This window comes from Falco naumanni, chromosome 3 (assembly GCF_017639655.2).
Source record: "Falco naumanni isolate bFalNau1 chromosome 3, bFalNau1.pat, whole genome shotgun sequence".
NCBI lineage: Eukaryota > Metazoa > Chordata > Aves > Falconiformes > Falconidae > Falco > Falco naumanni.
This window is the reverse complement of record NC_054056.1, coordinates 40,466,839-40,484,711: the sequence shown is the minus strand read 5'-3', so window position 1 is coordinate 40,484,711 and position 17,873 is coordinate 40,466,839. Positions and strand designations below refer to the sequence as shown.

Below are 17,873 nucleotides of genomic sequence, written 5' to 3'. Positions count from 1 at the left end.
GATCCCCCTCCCCCTGCCCAAGCCTCGTCCTCTCCAAGCTAAACAACCACAGTTCCCTCAGCTGCTCCTCATAAGACATGCTCTACAGATCCTTCTCTTCACCAGCTTCATTGCTCTTCTCTGGACACACTCCAGCACCTCTACATCTCTCTTGCAGTGAGGGGCCCAAAACTGAACACAGTATTCCAGGTGCCACATCACCAGCTCCAAGTACAGGGGGGTGATCACTGCCCTTGTCCTGCTGGCCACACTGTTTCTGATACAACCCAGGGTGCTGCTGGCCTTCTTGGCCACCTGGGCACACTGCTGGCTCATGTTCAGCCGGCTGTCAACCAGCACCCCCAGGGCCTTTGCCTCCAGGCAGCTTTCCAGCCACTCTTCCCCAAAGCTGTAACATTGCCTGGGGTTGTTGTGACCCAAGTGCAGGACCCGGCACTTCTCCCTGTTGAACCTCATACTATTGCCTTGGCCCATTGGTCCAGCCCATCCAGACCCCCTCCAGAGCCTTTCTATGCTCAAGCAGATCAGCACTCCCCCCACAACTTGGTGTCATCTGCAAAGTTACTGAGGGTGCACTCAATCCCCTCATCTAGATCATTGACAAAGATACTAAACAGGACTGGCCCCAGTACTGAGCCCTGGGAACATCATTTGTGACCAGCCACCAGCCAGATGTAACTCCATTCACCACCACTCTTTGAGCTCAGCCAGCTTTTAACACAGCGTAGAGCACAACCATCCAAGCCATGAGCGGCCAGTTTCTCTAAGAGAATGCTGTGGGAGACAGTGTCAAAGGTTTTACTAGGGTCAAGGTAGACAACATCCACAGCCTTTCCCTCGTTCACTAGGTGGATCACCTTCTTGTAGAAGGAGATCAGGTTTGTCAAGCAGGAACTGCCTTTCATAAACCCATGCTGACTGGGCCTGACCCCAAGCTGTCCTGCGTTTGCTGCATGATGGTGCTCAGGATGATCTGCTCCATAACCTTCCCTGGCACTGAGGTCAGGCTGACAGGCCTGTAGTTCCCCATATCCTTCTTCCTGCCCTTCTTGTAGATGGGCATCACATTGGCTAACCTCCAGTCTTCTGGGACCTCTCCAGTTTGCCAGGACTGTTGATAATGATGGAGAGCAGCTTGGTGAGCTGCTCTGCCAGCTCCCTCAGTACCCTTGGGTGGATCTGATCCAGCCCCATAGACTTGTGCATGTCCAAGTGGAGCAGCAGGTCACTAACCTTTTCCTCCTGGACTGTGGGGACTTCATTCTGCTCTTTCTCCTCCCTGTCTTCCAGCTCAGGGGGCTGAGTACCCAGAAGGAAGCTGGTCTTGCTATTAAAGACTGAGGCAAAGAAAGCATTGAGTACCTCAGCCTTTTCCTCATCCTTTGTGGAAATGTTTCCCACTGCATCCAATAAAGGATGAAGATTATCCTTGGCCCTCCTTTTATTTCCAATGTATGTGTAAAAACATTTTTTGTTATCTTTTATGATGGTGACCAACTTGAGTTCTAGATGGGCTTTCACCTCTCTAATCTTCACCCTGCATAACCTCATGACATCCTTATAGCCCCCCCCCCCGAGTTTTCTACCCCTTTTTCAAAAACTGGTAAACTCTCCTTTTCTCCTGAGTTCCAGCCAAAGCTCTCAAAGGTGGGCACTACTGAATGCAAATAATGCTTAGCAATTTTATGAGTTACATAAAAACTAAAAAATTAGATTCAAATTTTCCCTTTCTTTATGTCTTCACTGACAACCATTACTATTTATATTAGAAATTATAATTCTATTATATGTAGTAGTAATTTATGTATCTATAATGCCCATACAAGATAAAAAGAAGGTAAGCCAGCCTCTTGAATTCACATATAACTAATACTGAAATACACATAGCAAATCCTGACTGTTTTAACCTTCTATTTAATGCAAGAATACCCAGTCTCATACCACTGCAAAAATCCATTAAGTTTTCTCATCACTCATATCAAAATAACAGAAAATCCTCTAAAGTATAAATGCCACACCATGCAACAGCACCTCATGTGTGGTGATAGATAAGAATTTTAGAACAGATGCGCATCACAGCCACTCTCTATTATAAGGGTAAATTTGGGGAAGCAAAAGAGTCCAAATAGCATTCAGCAAGTAAATATGGTAGATAGAAAGTCAGTGAACTGAGACCTCTGCTTTTAATTTATGGACTGTATTTATAATCTTACCTTCCCAAACCCATTTGTCTGTTTTATCTACTCATTGCATTCAGTCTTAAAACTAGACTGCAAGCTGTCAAAGGTAGTGAGAATCTGGGGATTTTTTATCCATGCTATTAGTCCATAGGGTGTCTGGAGCAACAGGGCTTGACTTTAGATTGGGTTTCCAAGGTATTGCTGCTACTATAGTAAACAATAATGGCCAACACAACAGCTAGGAAAAAAACCAACACCCTGTTTGCTGCTGAAGTTAAAACTCTACTTGTTTTTTCTAGTATGAAAATGGGTAGGCATGTAGCTATAACAGAAACTCAACTGAGTATATCTTTACTTTGGAATGTAACACTTTTAGTGAATGGTACCAGCACCTACTCTGGTTATAAAAGCACTGTCATAAATTTCAATGAAGGGAATTCATTTTCTAGTACAAAATAGTCTGTTTCCTTCCCTTCTCCAGTCAGAAGCAAACAAATAGCACAGAAGACTAAAGAAATGGGAAATAATGCTGCTGTCTTCCTATCCATTACCCTACAGACACTCAAAGAAAACCAAAAGGGTTGTTACACTGACAGCCAAGCTGATTTGATGAATGGCCACCTAAACTAGTCTGGTCCTGATGGAAGAGGAGGACACATTGCTTAATGCGCTGTTGCCATAATTCGTAAATACAGGGTTTCATTTCTTTCTAGAGATGTGTCCTTTGGTGCCGAATACAATCTCTGTTATTACATTTCCATGTGTTCTGCTTTGCCTTGATTTGTATCTCTTCTCTACATTTTAGTTGGGGTTGCTGCCAGCCTAAACCATACTGAAAAAGAAGTTGGAATTAAGCACCAAGTATTTTTTAGTTTTCTGTGGCAAACACTACTGTGGCCAGAGCACCTTCATCATCATGAAATGGGAGTATTCTTTGGAAACAAATAAAAGACAGATATTAGGCCAGGTGGGCACAATCCTATCATGCCATGAAAGGGAAAATTACTATAATTTTTGGAGCCCTAGTTCTCTGAGTTTTAATTCCTGCATGATTAACTTGCAATATTAACAAATATGCTAATTTCAGTTTCTAGGAGATAATTTTCCAAATAGATATGCTTTTATTGTAGTACTATGTCCCCTGCAGTGATGCACCTGCAATGAATTGCCGCGTGGAGGATGGAGCAAGAGCAGGAACAGTTGAAAAACAGGCACAGAATGGTGGCCACAAAGTGAAAGCTTATTTGAACATTCTGTCTGTATTCTTTAAAGTACCAAAGGAGAGAAGCACAGTCTGTCATAACTACCAAAAAAAAATTCTAACTGATTTCACATTTATATACATACATATATATATATATCAGACTTGGCAGAGAGAAAGAATACACTTGTACATGCATGTGGCAATTTATTTGGAAGAAAAGGGACATGTGGCCTATCAAAACTCACTCTTGCTTTAGCAGCGTGATATGATTAAAAGTTTTGTCTGCTCAGCAAGGCCGCAAGGTTGTGTGAGAAAGACACCGTGAACAAAGAAAACAGCATCTTTGGCAGTTAAGCAGGCAGAAAAACAGGAGCTGAGTTGGGAGATGATAACCACAGGAATGTCAACAATTTTAAAGATGGGATTAACTGCTTGTATGCTTTTAATCAATTAGTATCTGTATAGCAACATTTGAACAGCGTATGTAACCAATAGAATTAAGGTGTGACGTGTACGAATATGAAAATTGTATATAAGCTTGCAGAAACTTAAGTAAAGCATCTTCAACTAGGATCATATTGATATGTCATTGAGTCCATTATTTCATTCCTGCACATGCACAAGGAAACATCCATCAGATATATCTGCACTAGAATATGCTCTTTTATTACAATGAGTAGGACACTTTTGGGGATGGATTCCTTTTCTTCATAGAAGTGGAAATCCATAGCCAGAAAGCTATTAGAATTCAATCTAGTGAATTCAACCTGTAGACTCAGATTACGTTTCAGGACTGAATACTATGTAGACATTAGGGCTACAACCCACAGGACTTTTGCTGTGTTTGGCAAAAGTTTGGTGAAAGAGCAGGACAGCAATACAATCTGAATGTTCTCCTTAACACAGCACTTAAGTGGGAGACAATGCCAAATATCTTAGCGTGTTCAAATTAGAAAGATTAAATGTAGCAAAGGTCCAAGTATATATTCAAACCAGGTGTTCTCCAGTACTCCCCACTGGTAACTTTCTTCCCAGAAAGGAGAGCTGTCCAGTTCTATACTGCAGATTATGCAACTGCAAAATTTGCATGGAGTGGCCTTTGGAAGCACCATATAAGGCACTCTGGAACAAACCTCCTGGAATTGCTCTAGGGAAAATTCAGACAACAAATGGAGCAAACCTCCTCAGTAAGGCCAGGATTTCACCCTGATAGACAGGACATTCTTAACCACTTTAACTTTTACAAATTGTGCAAGTATTAGCTTAATGTGAACAAAGTACTTTGTCTGAAATATTGCAACTTCCAAAATCAAGAATATTTTTAGACACCATCTCTATTGGAGTTATTCTGTTAACAATAAAATCATATCAAAGTTTGTGCAGGGAAACAATTCAAAACTGAAAGATGACTGAGTTCTGCAGGAGGCATGTTTTATTCAGACCCACAGCTATAGCAAACAATTGAAAAATGTATTTGATGAATAATCTCTTCCTTCAGGCATGCTGGTATCTCATGAACAGTGGTATTAAACAGCTACAAGGATCTTGATTAACAGAACCAACTGTTTCATTTTTTCTAATACCTCCAATGAAAATGGTAACCTAAGTAAACTGCAAAATAGATCAAGAGACAGATAGAAAGAGAAAAAATGACACAGATAAAAATTTTCAACTATACAAGAGTCCCAATACCAGGTCTACGTATCATAAAGTCCCACTTATATATTTCAAATGAGGAATTAACTGGCAACAGTGTAATATACAAATCTTACCATGGTGTCACTTTGTGACCTATATAAGCTTATTGCATGAACAATAGCAAAAAGTTCAGCCTTAAGTGCTGGCTGCTCAGTGTACTGCCTTTCATACTGAATCTACTTTGGATATTGTCTCTGTAACTTCTTAAAGCACTTTTTTGTTAGCTTTAAGAAATGAAAACCTTGTGATCCTGCAGAATGTTGCTAGTAGTGAGAAAGCAGATGTGTGACCATTGATAAGATCTTTGTGGGCTTTTGTAACATAAATGTTTTAGTGACAGAGCAGAGACAACAATTTCACCAAAGGAGATCGTTTCGAGATGCTACTGGACACATGATAATCTGGTTTCACGTGGAAGTATCAACATCAAATACAGCCTTTCTAGTGTAACTAAGATGCATAACACACCTACATGCATATGGCATTTACTTGTTAGATGAAGCAAGATGTTAAAAAGATGAAGACCCTTCCGTAAGCAATGTTCCATTTCAAAATGAAAAGTAAGTACACTTAGCCTTGATAAGCATTTCTTCAAAAAATAGACCATTTACATACTTACATAATTGAATTTAAAGTATCTTTATTCACTGGTGCAACAGCATTAACAAAGCAAAGTTATTTGTGTGCATGTATGTATATGCACATACACTACATTCATTTATCAAAATACATAAATGCATACAAATACAGGCACACTTGGAAAAAATATCTAGAAAATATATACTTGACCTTATTGCAAGGCAAGGAACCGCCAAAATTTAGTTTGCATATAGAACCTAAAGACTAGCTATTAAAACCAAATATTTTCTGACACTATATGTGTGACTTTGTATTAATTATCTAAGAGTCAAATTGCTCCAGCACATAGGCCCCATATTATGAAGGAGAAAAATAATCATTTCATCTTGAACACGAGAAGTAAATGCTATCTTTGGAAAACTCCTACTACTGTGCAACAGAAAGAGCATAAGTCAAAAAGGATTCCATTAGTTAAGCTAGGAAGAAAATATTACTATAGGTGCAGCAAAAAACACATTAGTGTTACACCAGGCAACTCATCATTGCTGTTGCACCAGGCAACCCATTGCTGTTTAAATTTCAGTTGCTTTCAGATAGCAGATGATCACATAAACCACACAGGGAATACGGATTTTTGAAGATGTCACAGATGTGGAAAAAATTGAGTATCTCCAAAAACTGCAATCAGGTCATTTACAAAAGCAACAACTGAACACAGGAATACAGTCTGCCATATCTAATTTGTCCTCTGAGAAAGAGTTCTACTTCTCTTATTTTATTTTTTCCTTTTTTTGGTAAAAAATATTTAGGGATTGAAATTGAAGACAAGCAGTCCTGCAGAGTGGAGGACAAGACTCCTGAATAATTTATTAAAGGACAGGATTTCAAAAATACCATGAAAAAACATAAAGGCTGTCAACAGCTTTTCCCTGTCTGCAGCTATTGTAATAGCCTCAACAAAACAGAGGAACTAAAAGAAAGCAACAGGAAATCCTGGAGTGCAAAGGAAAGGTTGGAGAATGAGAGACAAAAGGGAGCATTAGCAAGTCTGAGGGAAAACACAGCCTCTACGAAGAAATATACTGTCAAGAAGAAATCAAAGAAGAGCTTATAAGCAAGACATAAGAGCTACACAGCAGAATGAATTGATCACTTGCTTTTCAAGATGTTAAGGAAGTTCACATTCTAACATTTACCTTTGGGTAAATAAAGCATTCCTAGTGCACTCACAACTGTCTGTATCTTTTGTCCTTCAGCTCAAAGAAATATCTGAGCATAGTGGATGAACTTCCAAGCTATTTCATTTCAGAAACAAGCACTACTAATAACTAACATGACAAACAGTTTAGATTATGGTGAAGGCAGCAGGTTGCTGGAAAGAACAGGTTCAAAATATTCTCATGCATCCACATCAGGCAGTAAGAGCTGAGAAATGTTAATGTCAAATACAATTTTCTGTTTAGAAGGCACTTGAGATGTGTAGAAATTCAATATCTAGTCATCACCATCAAAAGTTACATGCATATCAGTTCTGGTGACCCACAAATTCAAAAGAAGTCTCTGATGATTCTGTTTCTTCTAGGCAGGATACAAAAGGCATCATCTCTTCCCTCATAAGATGGAATGATGCAGCAACTTTCCTCATTCATTTTCAAGTAGTTAGAGATGGGAAATAATAAACTTCAGACCACAATCTGAAGTCTGGATCTATATCTATAGCACAACACATTTCTTCAAGCAAACCGTTCAGTCTGACTGAGATTCATATGTTTTAAGAACGTGCAAAAATACCAAATTACATAGCGAAGGAAAGCAGCAGCTAAGTCACATGGGTGACCTTTTATGGAACCAACTTAATTTCACCAACAGAACACATCCATGAGGAATTAATATCATTTTCAAAATTGAAATTTCAGAAGGGATTATTTTTTTTTTCTTTGGTGCTCTAGCACTTGCAGAAAACTATAGCCTTTTTTTACTTGAGCCCCCCTTTCGGTAGGTGCTTTACTGACCATTTTTTTCTCTAGAGCTGAAGGGAGCAAAAGGCCTCTGGGAGGAGGGCAGTGAGCGTTCACTACAATCATTTGCCAGCAGTTAGGAGATGAACATGAAGACAAGGAGGTGCAGAACAGGAAGTGGATCAGATTCTGGACACTGTAAGAGTACATCCCTTTACTGGAAAATAGCTCTCTTTCCATTATTTTTCTAATAGCTTTCTGTTGTCTGACAAAGAGCCCAAGATGTCCATACTGTAGCTGAAAAGTGGAAAAGGACCAGGCAGCAACCACAAGGAAAGCAGCTGGTAGGGAAAATGTTTGGATAAGATAAGATAGTGGATGAAAAGAATGAAATACGCTTAAGGTAAGTGGAAGAACATGACCATTTACTTTCAGGAGGATAGAAGAAGTTACATTTATGCACTTACTGAGAAAACAAATTTATGTAAACCTTAAACAAGTTAGATTGTCTTATTTTTGAGATCAGGTATCTTTTTATGACTACTGATTGGTTACATTATAAAAATGCTCCATCTTCATTCAATGCTTCAGAGAATCCTGAAACGGTGATGAAAAATAAAGCAAGATTCAGCGTTGAGGAGTATAAAGCTAAGTAATTGGAAGAGGTGAAATTAAGTTTTCAACATATACTAGAATCACAAGATTTCCTGCAAGAAAGTAATTAAAACAACAATAAAAAAGCTGTAGGAAAATATAATGTATTCAAGATTTTTAGACTAGCTATTTTGACACTTCTTTTTCAGGATCTAGTGCTGAATTTAAGTGGTAGTGTCATCTATACTATTAGATAACCAGAAGACTGAGATGTATGCTCTATCTTCTCATCAGTGGTTGGCAAAAAATTGAAAATTTTAGTATCAGTCTTCATGTCAGCAGCCACTTCCTCTAAACAGAGCTACTGCTCCTAATTGTCCACAGTTTTCTACTCCAAAATTAAGTTACATTTTGCAAGGTAGAGGATTGGATTCATTCTTATAGCCTTTTAAGTGAATTTTTCAGAGAAATGAAAGAAGGGAGTTCTACTTAAAAACTGATGTTGTGATACAACATCAAACATACAAATACTCTGTCGGCCCTTATTTTGTAAGTACAGGAAGCTCAATTAATCATAGAGGATTAAAAGCTTCTCTCTAAAAACAGAAGAAACTACTTGATCACCTGTCAACAAACATCAAATTCCACTCTATTATCCATGCACAGAAATCAGTAACACCACTTACTGTAGCTTTTTTTCTGCAAAACCCCCAGGCTTGTGTCAAAAGCCCCGGGAGAAGGATCATATTTCCCTGGTAGATTAACTCCAATTGTTAAATAACCTATAGGAAAAGCACCTGCCTTTACCTTCCAGCTATTTGTTTCTCTTACTTTGTTCTTTATTACATTTATCACTTCTGCCCCTATAACAGTTAGAACTATAGCTTAATAGGCAGTATTCTCCATGCATAAAAAAAATTAGACTTTTTAAGCGAACAACTTACTTTCTTTTAATAAACCACAATGACTGAGCCCTGATGGTGCCTTTATAAGGACTTTACCTCCAATATTAACTCTTCCTTTTTCCCTTTCCAAATTCCCAACTTAAAGACATTAAAACTTCAAAACATGGACACAAAAGTTGTACATGATATTGTAGCATGAATCTCATCAATTTTGTACTGATAGTCAAAATGACCTCTTCACATCCTTTACTACATTAAATTGAAACATAAATCATCTTATCTATACTGTCTTAAAACACTTTTCCACCAGGATTAGTAAGTAACTTTCAAAGTCTGTGTTTTCGAGGACAGTACTCTCTATTACATAGATTTCGCCAGCATTTGGCTGAATTAAAACACACTTTATTTAGAATAGATTTAGCTTTTCAAATGATCTAACTCGCTCTTTAGGACTGGTCTGAGTCATCAGCATTCTACCAATCCCTTGCAGTGTTGTTTTGGGTTTTTTTAACAGTCGAGGTTATATTTACTTCAGTATCACTAATGAAAATAATCAAAAGGCATAGCTGAAACCCAGTGAAAATTCACTGAAATCTCTTCAGCTTGATGTTTCACTACTGTTGACCACTTCTTGTCATCTACAATTTCTTACTTAAATTAGCTTTCAGATGTGCTTTATAAGCACTGCATATTGTTGATCTCTTAAATCCTAATAGGAGCAATGTAAATTTTGCCCAATAGCCTTCAAAATGGTTAACACCAGCTATTTCAGAGAAAGTTTTAAGCAACCATAAAAATTAGTTATGAATCATCCTGCTTCCACTCCCACACTTTCAATGGCTAACTTACCCAAATTCAAAGGCATATAAGCTTTTATAGCACTTCTGTGACTATAGCTATTCATGTTATATATACACTAAGAACCACTCTTCCACTTTTTTAAAACATATCACCACACTCTTAGTCTTCATAACTTTTTATGGCAATGAATTTCAAATGTTATGAATCACTGTGTTTCACACAGTTTAATCCATTTTGAATTTTCTACAGTTTAGTTTTACTATATCTCGGGTTCCAACCGTATTTTACTGCAAGAAGAGGCTAGATCCAAAGTTGGTATCTCCCAAACTATCTATCTAAATCAATCAAAGACATAGAATGCTACAAAAGTAATTAATTTTGCTCTTCAGCAAGATATCTGAATATCTTAGTTCTGCAGTCCCTTAACAATCCAACAAGCCCACTCTCTAGCCGATTGCCTGCTTTTGCATATGCTCAGAATATTTTGTTATTTATCCATGGTTAGCTAGTCACCCCCTAGATTTCCTCTTAGCTCTCCTGATTATTTGTGTTCATATACTGCCTGCTGTAGTTTATGATTTTATTGGACTGCACAGAGTTTGTTTTTTCCATTTCCTCGAGACTACTTGGCTCCAATGATCTTGTGATGCAGTTGTTGCAAGCTCAATCTAGCTTTTTTTCTGCGTGCTCTCTATACATCTACAAAACAGTAACCATCAATTGTGTGCCCCAGCTGTGGAGAATTTAATTTTGCACATCTCTATTAAAATACATGCGCATATTATGCCTGCACACATAGGCATTCCCTGACTCAAATGTTAACTGTTCTCACCAAAAGATGAGTTTTATTCCAAGGTTTTTCATTTGGAATATAACTCAAAATTATGAGTAAACCTTCCACAAAGGAAACTTAAACCACTAGAAATTACACAGTGTGCTTCGTATATTTAACGTTGCCAATATTAAAATTGTTACAATTTAATTAATGGAATGCTACTTACCCCTAATATTTGCATTTAGAAAGGGTCATATAATTCTGAGTTTATTTTATGTTATCATGGTGTGTTGACCCTGGCAAGCAGCTTAGCATGACACAGCTGCTCCTTCAGGCTCCCCCTCCTCCAGCAGAGTATGGGAGAGAATAGGAAGAGAAAACGTGAGAAAACTTGTGGGTTAAGATAAAGACAGTTTAAGAAGTGAAGGAAGAAGAAAGAAGAAAACAACAAAAAACCAAGCAATGCAAAAGCAGTAACTCACCACTTCCCCCAAAGTAGACTGATGCTCAGCCAGTCTGGTTGCAATGGTTACCTCCTCAAAAAAAACCCCCTCCCCTCAGTTTTTATTGCTGAGCATGACACTATACAGCATTGAATAACTCTCTGGTCAGTTTGGCTCAGCTGACCATGTCAGGAGTAGCCAGAACACTGGTGTGTTATCAGCACTGGTTTAGTCACAAATCCAAAACACAGCACCATAAGGGCTGCTATGAAGAAAATTAACTCCATTCCAGCCAGGACAATAAGACACTGTAAAACACAACTAGAAATTATCAAATCTCTAACTTCAGTAACATACTGTCATATTTTGCTGAAGTGATGACCAATGCCAAAAACTGGCAAGAGACCTCAACCTAAATCACAACTGATTTTTTGCAGTTTCATTTAAGGGACATGCACACCACTCCACAACACCTCCTTGGCTGAGAGACAAGAGACATCATTTTGGTTTCTACACAGTTTTGATGCCCCAAGGGCTCAGTACTATAAGGGATAGCCAATAGTCCTGCTTGTGCTCAGATCCATGCTTTGTCAAAGCAGCTCACTAGTCCAGATTCTTTTACAAATCAAATAGAAGCATCCTGTGATCTTCTCAATAACCCAGCTGTTTGCTCTAGGGGGTTTTGAAAATTCATTTCATTATTTTGACAAGGAAGTTTGACTGCCTTTGAATCTGCTTTCAAAGACAAAGTTATACAGATCAAGCTATTGCCCATGGAGTATTCTGGTTAGCTTTGACAATGATGGATACCTTTCATGACCATTTCCCAGATCCCTTATGCCTACACTTCACAACTGTCCCTAATGATGAATGACAGTCATCTGCAATGAATGACAATTTTCCAGTACTCTCATCCCTGAAGAAATGGCATTATCATCATATTTTCTTCTATAATTTATCAGACTGAGAAATACAGTCTCTGATTACTAGATTCTTTATTTAATATAATAACTTGAACAAATACTGTTATGTGGTTTGAAATGCAGATGATAAAAGATATCAAGTTCTTAGGTACAGTATATTCTGTTTTCATTACTTTAGGAACTGTAAATCTTGCTCTTTGATGAAAATGCAACATGGAGAAGACAGACTGTTTTGATTTCAAATTGGTTCAGATACCCTAGCTGAGCTTTGAAGAAATACACGACTGATTGTTATAAAATAAGGGATATTCAAAGTTGTATTTTGAATGGAAGTCTTGTTCTCACCCCCCACTTGAGTGGATATTTTATTTGCTTAGTGAAGGGGGTTTTGCTATACAGTTACATCTTTTCTGATTCAACGGGGACTAAAATAGTCCACCAGAAAGACCCTCTGGAAAAAGTCATCCAGTCAAGTTAACACTGTAAGAAAAGGTCTCATCTTAGGCCACAGTTCTTGGTACTGATTACTTATTACTGGGAGATCCAATTGAGTTTATCTTAACAAATAACACAAGCTTGGTTCACAATTATTATTTCCATTACTGTGACAATGAATGTCCTCAGTCACAGATCAGGACCTGTCTGTGCCTGTGTTCTATAGAAACAAACCAAAAAGGACTGCATATAGAATAAAGAGTTTGACATCTAACCAAAGATGACTGCAATGTAGATATAAATCATCAAATAGAAACATGGTAAGTATGGAAGTATGAGAATCCCAGGAACAATGAGAAAATACTGATCAGTTTGGTGAACACTGTCATTACAGAACTTGAGGTATCACATTAGTGACTTATAAGAAAATTTTTTTGAGGAGAAAGAAGCTTCCTAAGATTTCAGAAATATTAATTAGGACCTCATCCCAAACTTGCATGGCAAGAAAATAGAAAGGATAAAGGAGCTTGCTTTAAAACAAACATGTAAGGAAACCTGAAATAACATGCCACTTGAGAGGAAAAATTATATTCTACTATGGGGAGCAACAGTTTTTATTATTATTTTACTTGCACGTGGATGGAGATTAATACACCTTTCTAATAGTTTACAGAATTTATATCTGTGGTGTATCTCAGCAATATTTATCCATTGCCAGTATGAGTCAAAGAAAGTAATTAGTTGCCAGAGGCTTGAAGGAAGCAGTATGTTAATGCTGACACAGTGAGAGAATGCTTTTGTGCATGTATACACATAGTAGAAGGGTGGGAAGACAACTGTGAACCAATACAGAAGTGGATCACAGTAGACATATAAAAACCTGCTACACAAGGCAGATCACTGACACAAAAAAGAATTGCCAGATGGTAGCAGGCAGTGTTCTCCATTTGCTTGTGCATTCCTCAACTTTGGGAACTTTATGCATATTTGTCTTTGTGTTTGTGATCTTTATAAATCTGGCTGCTTCAGAAAGTATCTAATTTTCTACTTACTGGCTGATTCAACATCATTTGCATGGTCCAGGTGTGTTGCCTGTGGAACATAGGGCATCTTCTCCGAGTCCTGCAGTAGCTTCAGAAATACCTTTCATGAAATAGGAAAAAAAATAACTTTAGAATCCATTTTCTAAAAACTACTTAATATATATGTATATATCCCAAACCATTCAGATTATCAGAGATTAGTAGTGGCTTCTGTAGCCACCCTTCTGGAATATGACTATAAAATTAGTTAAGCTCTCCAGTGGCAGAATCCCGGGGATAATGGGAAAGGAATAAATATCAATAGATGCCAAAGAACCTATGCAAAGCATTGCTGCTCAACGCACACTACTGTCTGTATAGACTTTTCAATGGACTGGCTACTCTTGGTTGACATTTTACGTTCCAAAACCGTGGTATGTGTTGGAATTCAGTTACTGCCATTTTTACCAAAGGCATGCTGAAAGCAAGTCTTTTCTGATACTCTAGCTGGAAATCTGTGGGCACAACTGGAACTGTTACCAGAGTTCTACAACTCAGATACAACTAAATCTAATGTACAAGATCCTACAGAACTGAGAATTCACAGAGCTCTGGGAAGTGTCCATAGATTTATGCAAGCATGTGGGCAATAATGCTATTGAAAGACATTTAAAGGACAACGCAATCACCAAGCACAGTCAACGTTAACAAAGTCCTGTCTAATTAATGCTACGGAGAGGACTGGGCAACAATACGTGTTTTTAGCAAGAGTATTATCATGCATACCCGAAACTGGGAGACGTTACCTAAAATGACCATGGAAAAAACTGAAATTATTTTTTAGTAAAAGTAACAACCTAAAAATATGCACTACAGTAAACTTGTAAGGGTTGAATCTTCCTAAGCAGGGGAACACACATCAGAAGAGACTCAAAGATAATGTTTTAAAACCCCAGCAGAATTCACAAACTTTATAATCATGAGATCTATTTAAATGGTATATACTCTTTGCCAAATAGATTTCTGTTCATCCTACTGTTCATCCTACTACTTGCTTAATGCTGCTTCACAGTTCTGTCCACATAAAGTCCTTTAAATTTCATAGGGATTTATTTCATTTATCAGTCCCTCAGCCTTGCAGAAGCTTGGAACAGCTTTCATAGTGAGTCTGTTATTAACATTCACACCAGTTCTTGTAAGCTCAAATGAAAATTAAAATTAATCCTATCTTAACCCAAACTGCAATTTAAACAGTGATCTAGGAACTTGAGATAAAAAGCAATAAAAGAAAAAATAACGTAAAATACAGCTACCATGAGCATCTCTAACCGAACAACAGAAGTACAAGGAAAAGAAAGTTTTGCTTTCTCTTGATGACAGCCTTCTCCTGCTTTCTCTTCTCTGTTTGGGTTGAGCTGGATTGTAACCACAGCGTGACTTTCAGAAATCATTTAGAAACTATTCATTTCTTCCCACAAAAGAACCTGATATCAGCTATAACAAAAAATTCCTTGTTTCCAAGGAGCTCATACAATAGAAAATAAAAACCAGTCAATCTGAAGTGCTTTATTGTTTTGGGAAGATATTTTTTTACTTGCTGAAGTCTGACTATTATATAAACCCTATTTTGCTTGGTCAATACAATTGCCATTTAAGAGTGGTTATTGGTTGCATTTGTTACCTGCCAGCTTTCAGGGAACACTTTTGGCCATTAGCAACTGCAAGGCCAGAAGAAATTAATACCTCCTGACATTTTTATATTAGACCCTGAAGGGAGATCCTGACTGCCCAAAGACACATTCTAATTTGTTGCCTTGGATCTGCTTGCTGATGGCTCCTCTATACATCAGTTCTATCAAGCAAACCAAACTAAACTGATCTGACTAAAACCACAAAGGAACTGCTCCTCTCTGGCTTGGACATAGGTTACACTACAAAATGTTGCCTGCATATACTCATTTCAGTGTCAAAATTTCTGCTGGGGTTGCAGACGGACATTTCTTTAATCACATTATGTCACTTGAAGACATAGCTATGCCTTAGAAAAGCAGCAGAACAGCAAAACATTTTTCTAATACATACTCTTGTCTACTGTGGCTTCACTTCTACAGCTATTCTGATACAGCTCTGCAAGCAAAAGGCCACCTGCATTGTCCAGTCCTCCCCATAATATCCAGGTAGCTCTCAAACATCCCATTAAGAATGGGAATCATTAGGGACCATATTGTAGAGAAGAAATGACAATTTATCTAATGTTGCACAGGCTATTGTGGACAGAAGTAATATTAGCCTAACAATGGTATTAGCAGAGTAAGTACACCCCAAAACACACGTATCTGGAAGAGTCAGGATTAGACACCATGACAGAGTGACAATGTGTTCTTCCCATAGCTAACAGACTGGATAAATTCAACAAGACAAGGTATCTCCTGGGCTTCAGCAGAGCATGCCTTTCCCTACATGCCTTCACAATTCCTGCTTAGGCTAGCAAGTCCATATCTGACCAGGGACTTGTCCAGACAGCTGTCTGTAGGGGTACTTGAGGAAAAAGACATTTCTTGCACCCCCTCTAAGCTGTACTAGGCAGCTACTCCCTGATTTCTTCCTGATTTCTTCTTTGGGACAGCATCATAGAACCAAGCGGCACAGTATCCTTGACACTTCACTGTAGAGCATGGGGACACTGTTCTAGCTAACTGATCATTCCTAAAACCATCTTCATCTGAAAGGAAAATATGCAGAAAACTAAAATGGCTGAAAGAAAGAGAAAGCAAAGAGGGAAAAAAAAACCCACCAAAACCAAGCCAACACCTATAGACATCAAAAAAACAAAATAAAACAAAACAAAAAAAAACACCACCAAACCAGAACAAACCAACACTTATAGACAGTCTATCATCCAAAACCACTGACTGACGCTTTAGCAACACTTCTGGGCCCTACTACATTTCCTATTCACATTGGGTTTATATTTCTTTCCAGGCAATCCATGCTCAGTATAGCCTCCTGCAGCTACAGGTGTGTTTCACTAAGCAGAATGAAGCAGAAGCAGTCTTAGAGCCATTCACTGTGGGTGACTGTTGACTGAGGAACATTTGCAAGCAGGTCAATGGTTATCTGCTAAACAGGAACAATTCTGACTGTCAGACTTAGATATGCATACACAGAGGGAGACAGGCACTTGGCACAGCTCAAAGCCACAGGAAGAAACCCTGTATGCTTTCGAGGAAAGTACTTAAAATATGTAAGGAGTAGCAGGGCTCGCTTCCAGCACTTGCACCTGCGAGCTTGCTCCACACCAGGCACTGAAGGACCAGCTCGGTCACCATCGGGGTGGAGAGAGCAAGTCTTCGTGCTTGGCAATTGAGGAGGACTGCCCTACTTGCAAGCAGCAGCCACCGCCCTGGCTACTTCTTCCAAACCACCAGACTGATATAGTAGTATAGTAATAGTGTGTGTGTGTGTATATATATGTATATACACTCTAATATAGAATTATATTAATATATAATATGTAGTAATAGTGTATATATATAGAGTAGTATACAGTAGATATAGGAAGTGCTTTTTTCTACTAGAAAAAAGGTCTGGCCAGATGGTAATACTACAGTGAAATAGATTAATATGATTGTGCCATTACTAGATGTTTGTTACAGCACCCTCAACAAAACTGAATCTCATTAGACGCTACATAGTCTTTTAAAGCTAAAATATTTCAAGGAGGTACATGACTTTCCCCAGAAAGTTTTGGGGCAAAATCTCTGGTCATTTCAAGGAAGAGAATTTAAAGCAGTACTCCATTAAGTGGTATTTTGACACATCTTACTCTGTAAAGATGTTTCAATGTTTTGTTCTCTCCTCAAAGCAAAGCAAGAAAGCAATAAGCTTCTCCAGAGTTGCCAGAAAGTGAAACATCATCCTCCAGAAAGCTCTCAGCATACACTTAATTTAATTAAACACCCTTCTACCCTCCTTTTGGTTCTGTTAACACTCTTTCAGTTACAAGCATTATGAAGCACACAAATACAAATGGTTGGAAAAGATATTTAAATGAAGCAACTATAATATTACAGAGATCTGAAAGTGTCAGGAACTGATTTTGTTAGAACTTCACGACTCCTTTGAATTATGAATGGAAGCCTGGTTTCTCTTGAAGAGTATGATTTTAGAGAGCCTGAGTGTCCCTCAGACGGAAAACGAATAAATGATGAGTGTATGAGAGAACAAGAAGAAAGGGTAAAATACAAATTATAACACATTTTTTCCTTTAAAGTCAGAGTTCTTTGTTTCCAGATTGAATTGTTTGAATAGACTAAATAGCACTATTATGTGCTATCCATTTACTTGCCAGTGCAG

General features: G+C 38.2%; 1 protein-coding gene across 4 annotated transcripts in view; it reads right to left on the bottom strand.

The window, feature by feature from the left end:
- Positions 1–17,873, bottom strand: part of ABCA13 (ATP binding cassette subfamily A member 13) — a 199,311-nt gene that overhangs the window by 81,759 nt on the left and 99,679 nt on the right. For all 4 annotated transcript variants that reach the window (XM_040588025.1, XM_040588024.1, XM_040588022.1 and 1 more), the window contains exon 41: positions 13,548–13,638. In XM_040588025.1, coding sequence (XP_040443959.1) covers positions 13,548–13,638 — 91 coding nt within the window. The remainder of the gene's footprint in view (positions 1–13,547; positions 13,639–17,873) is intronic.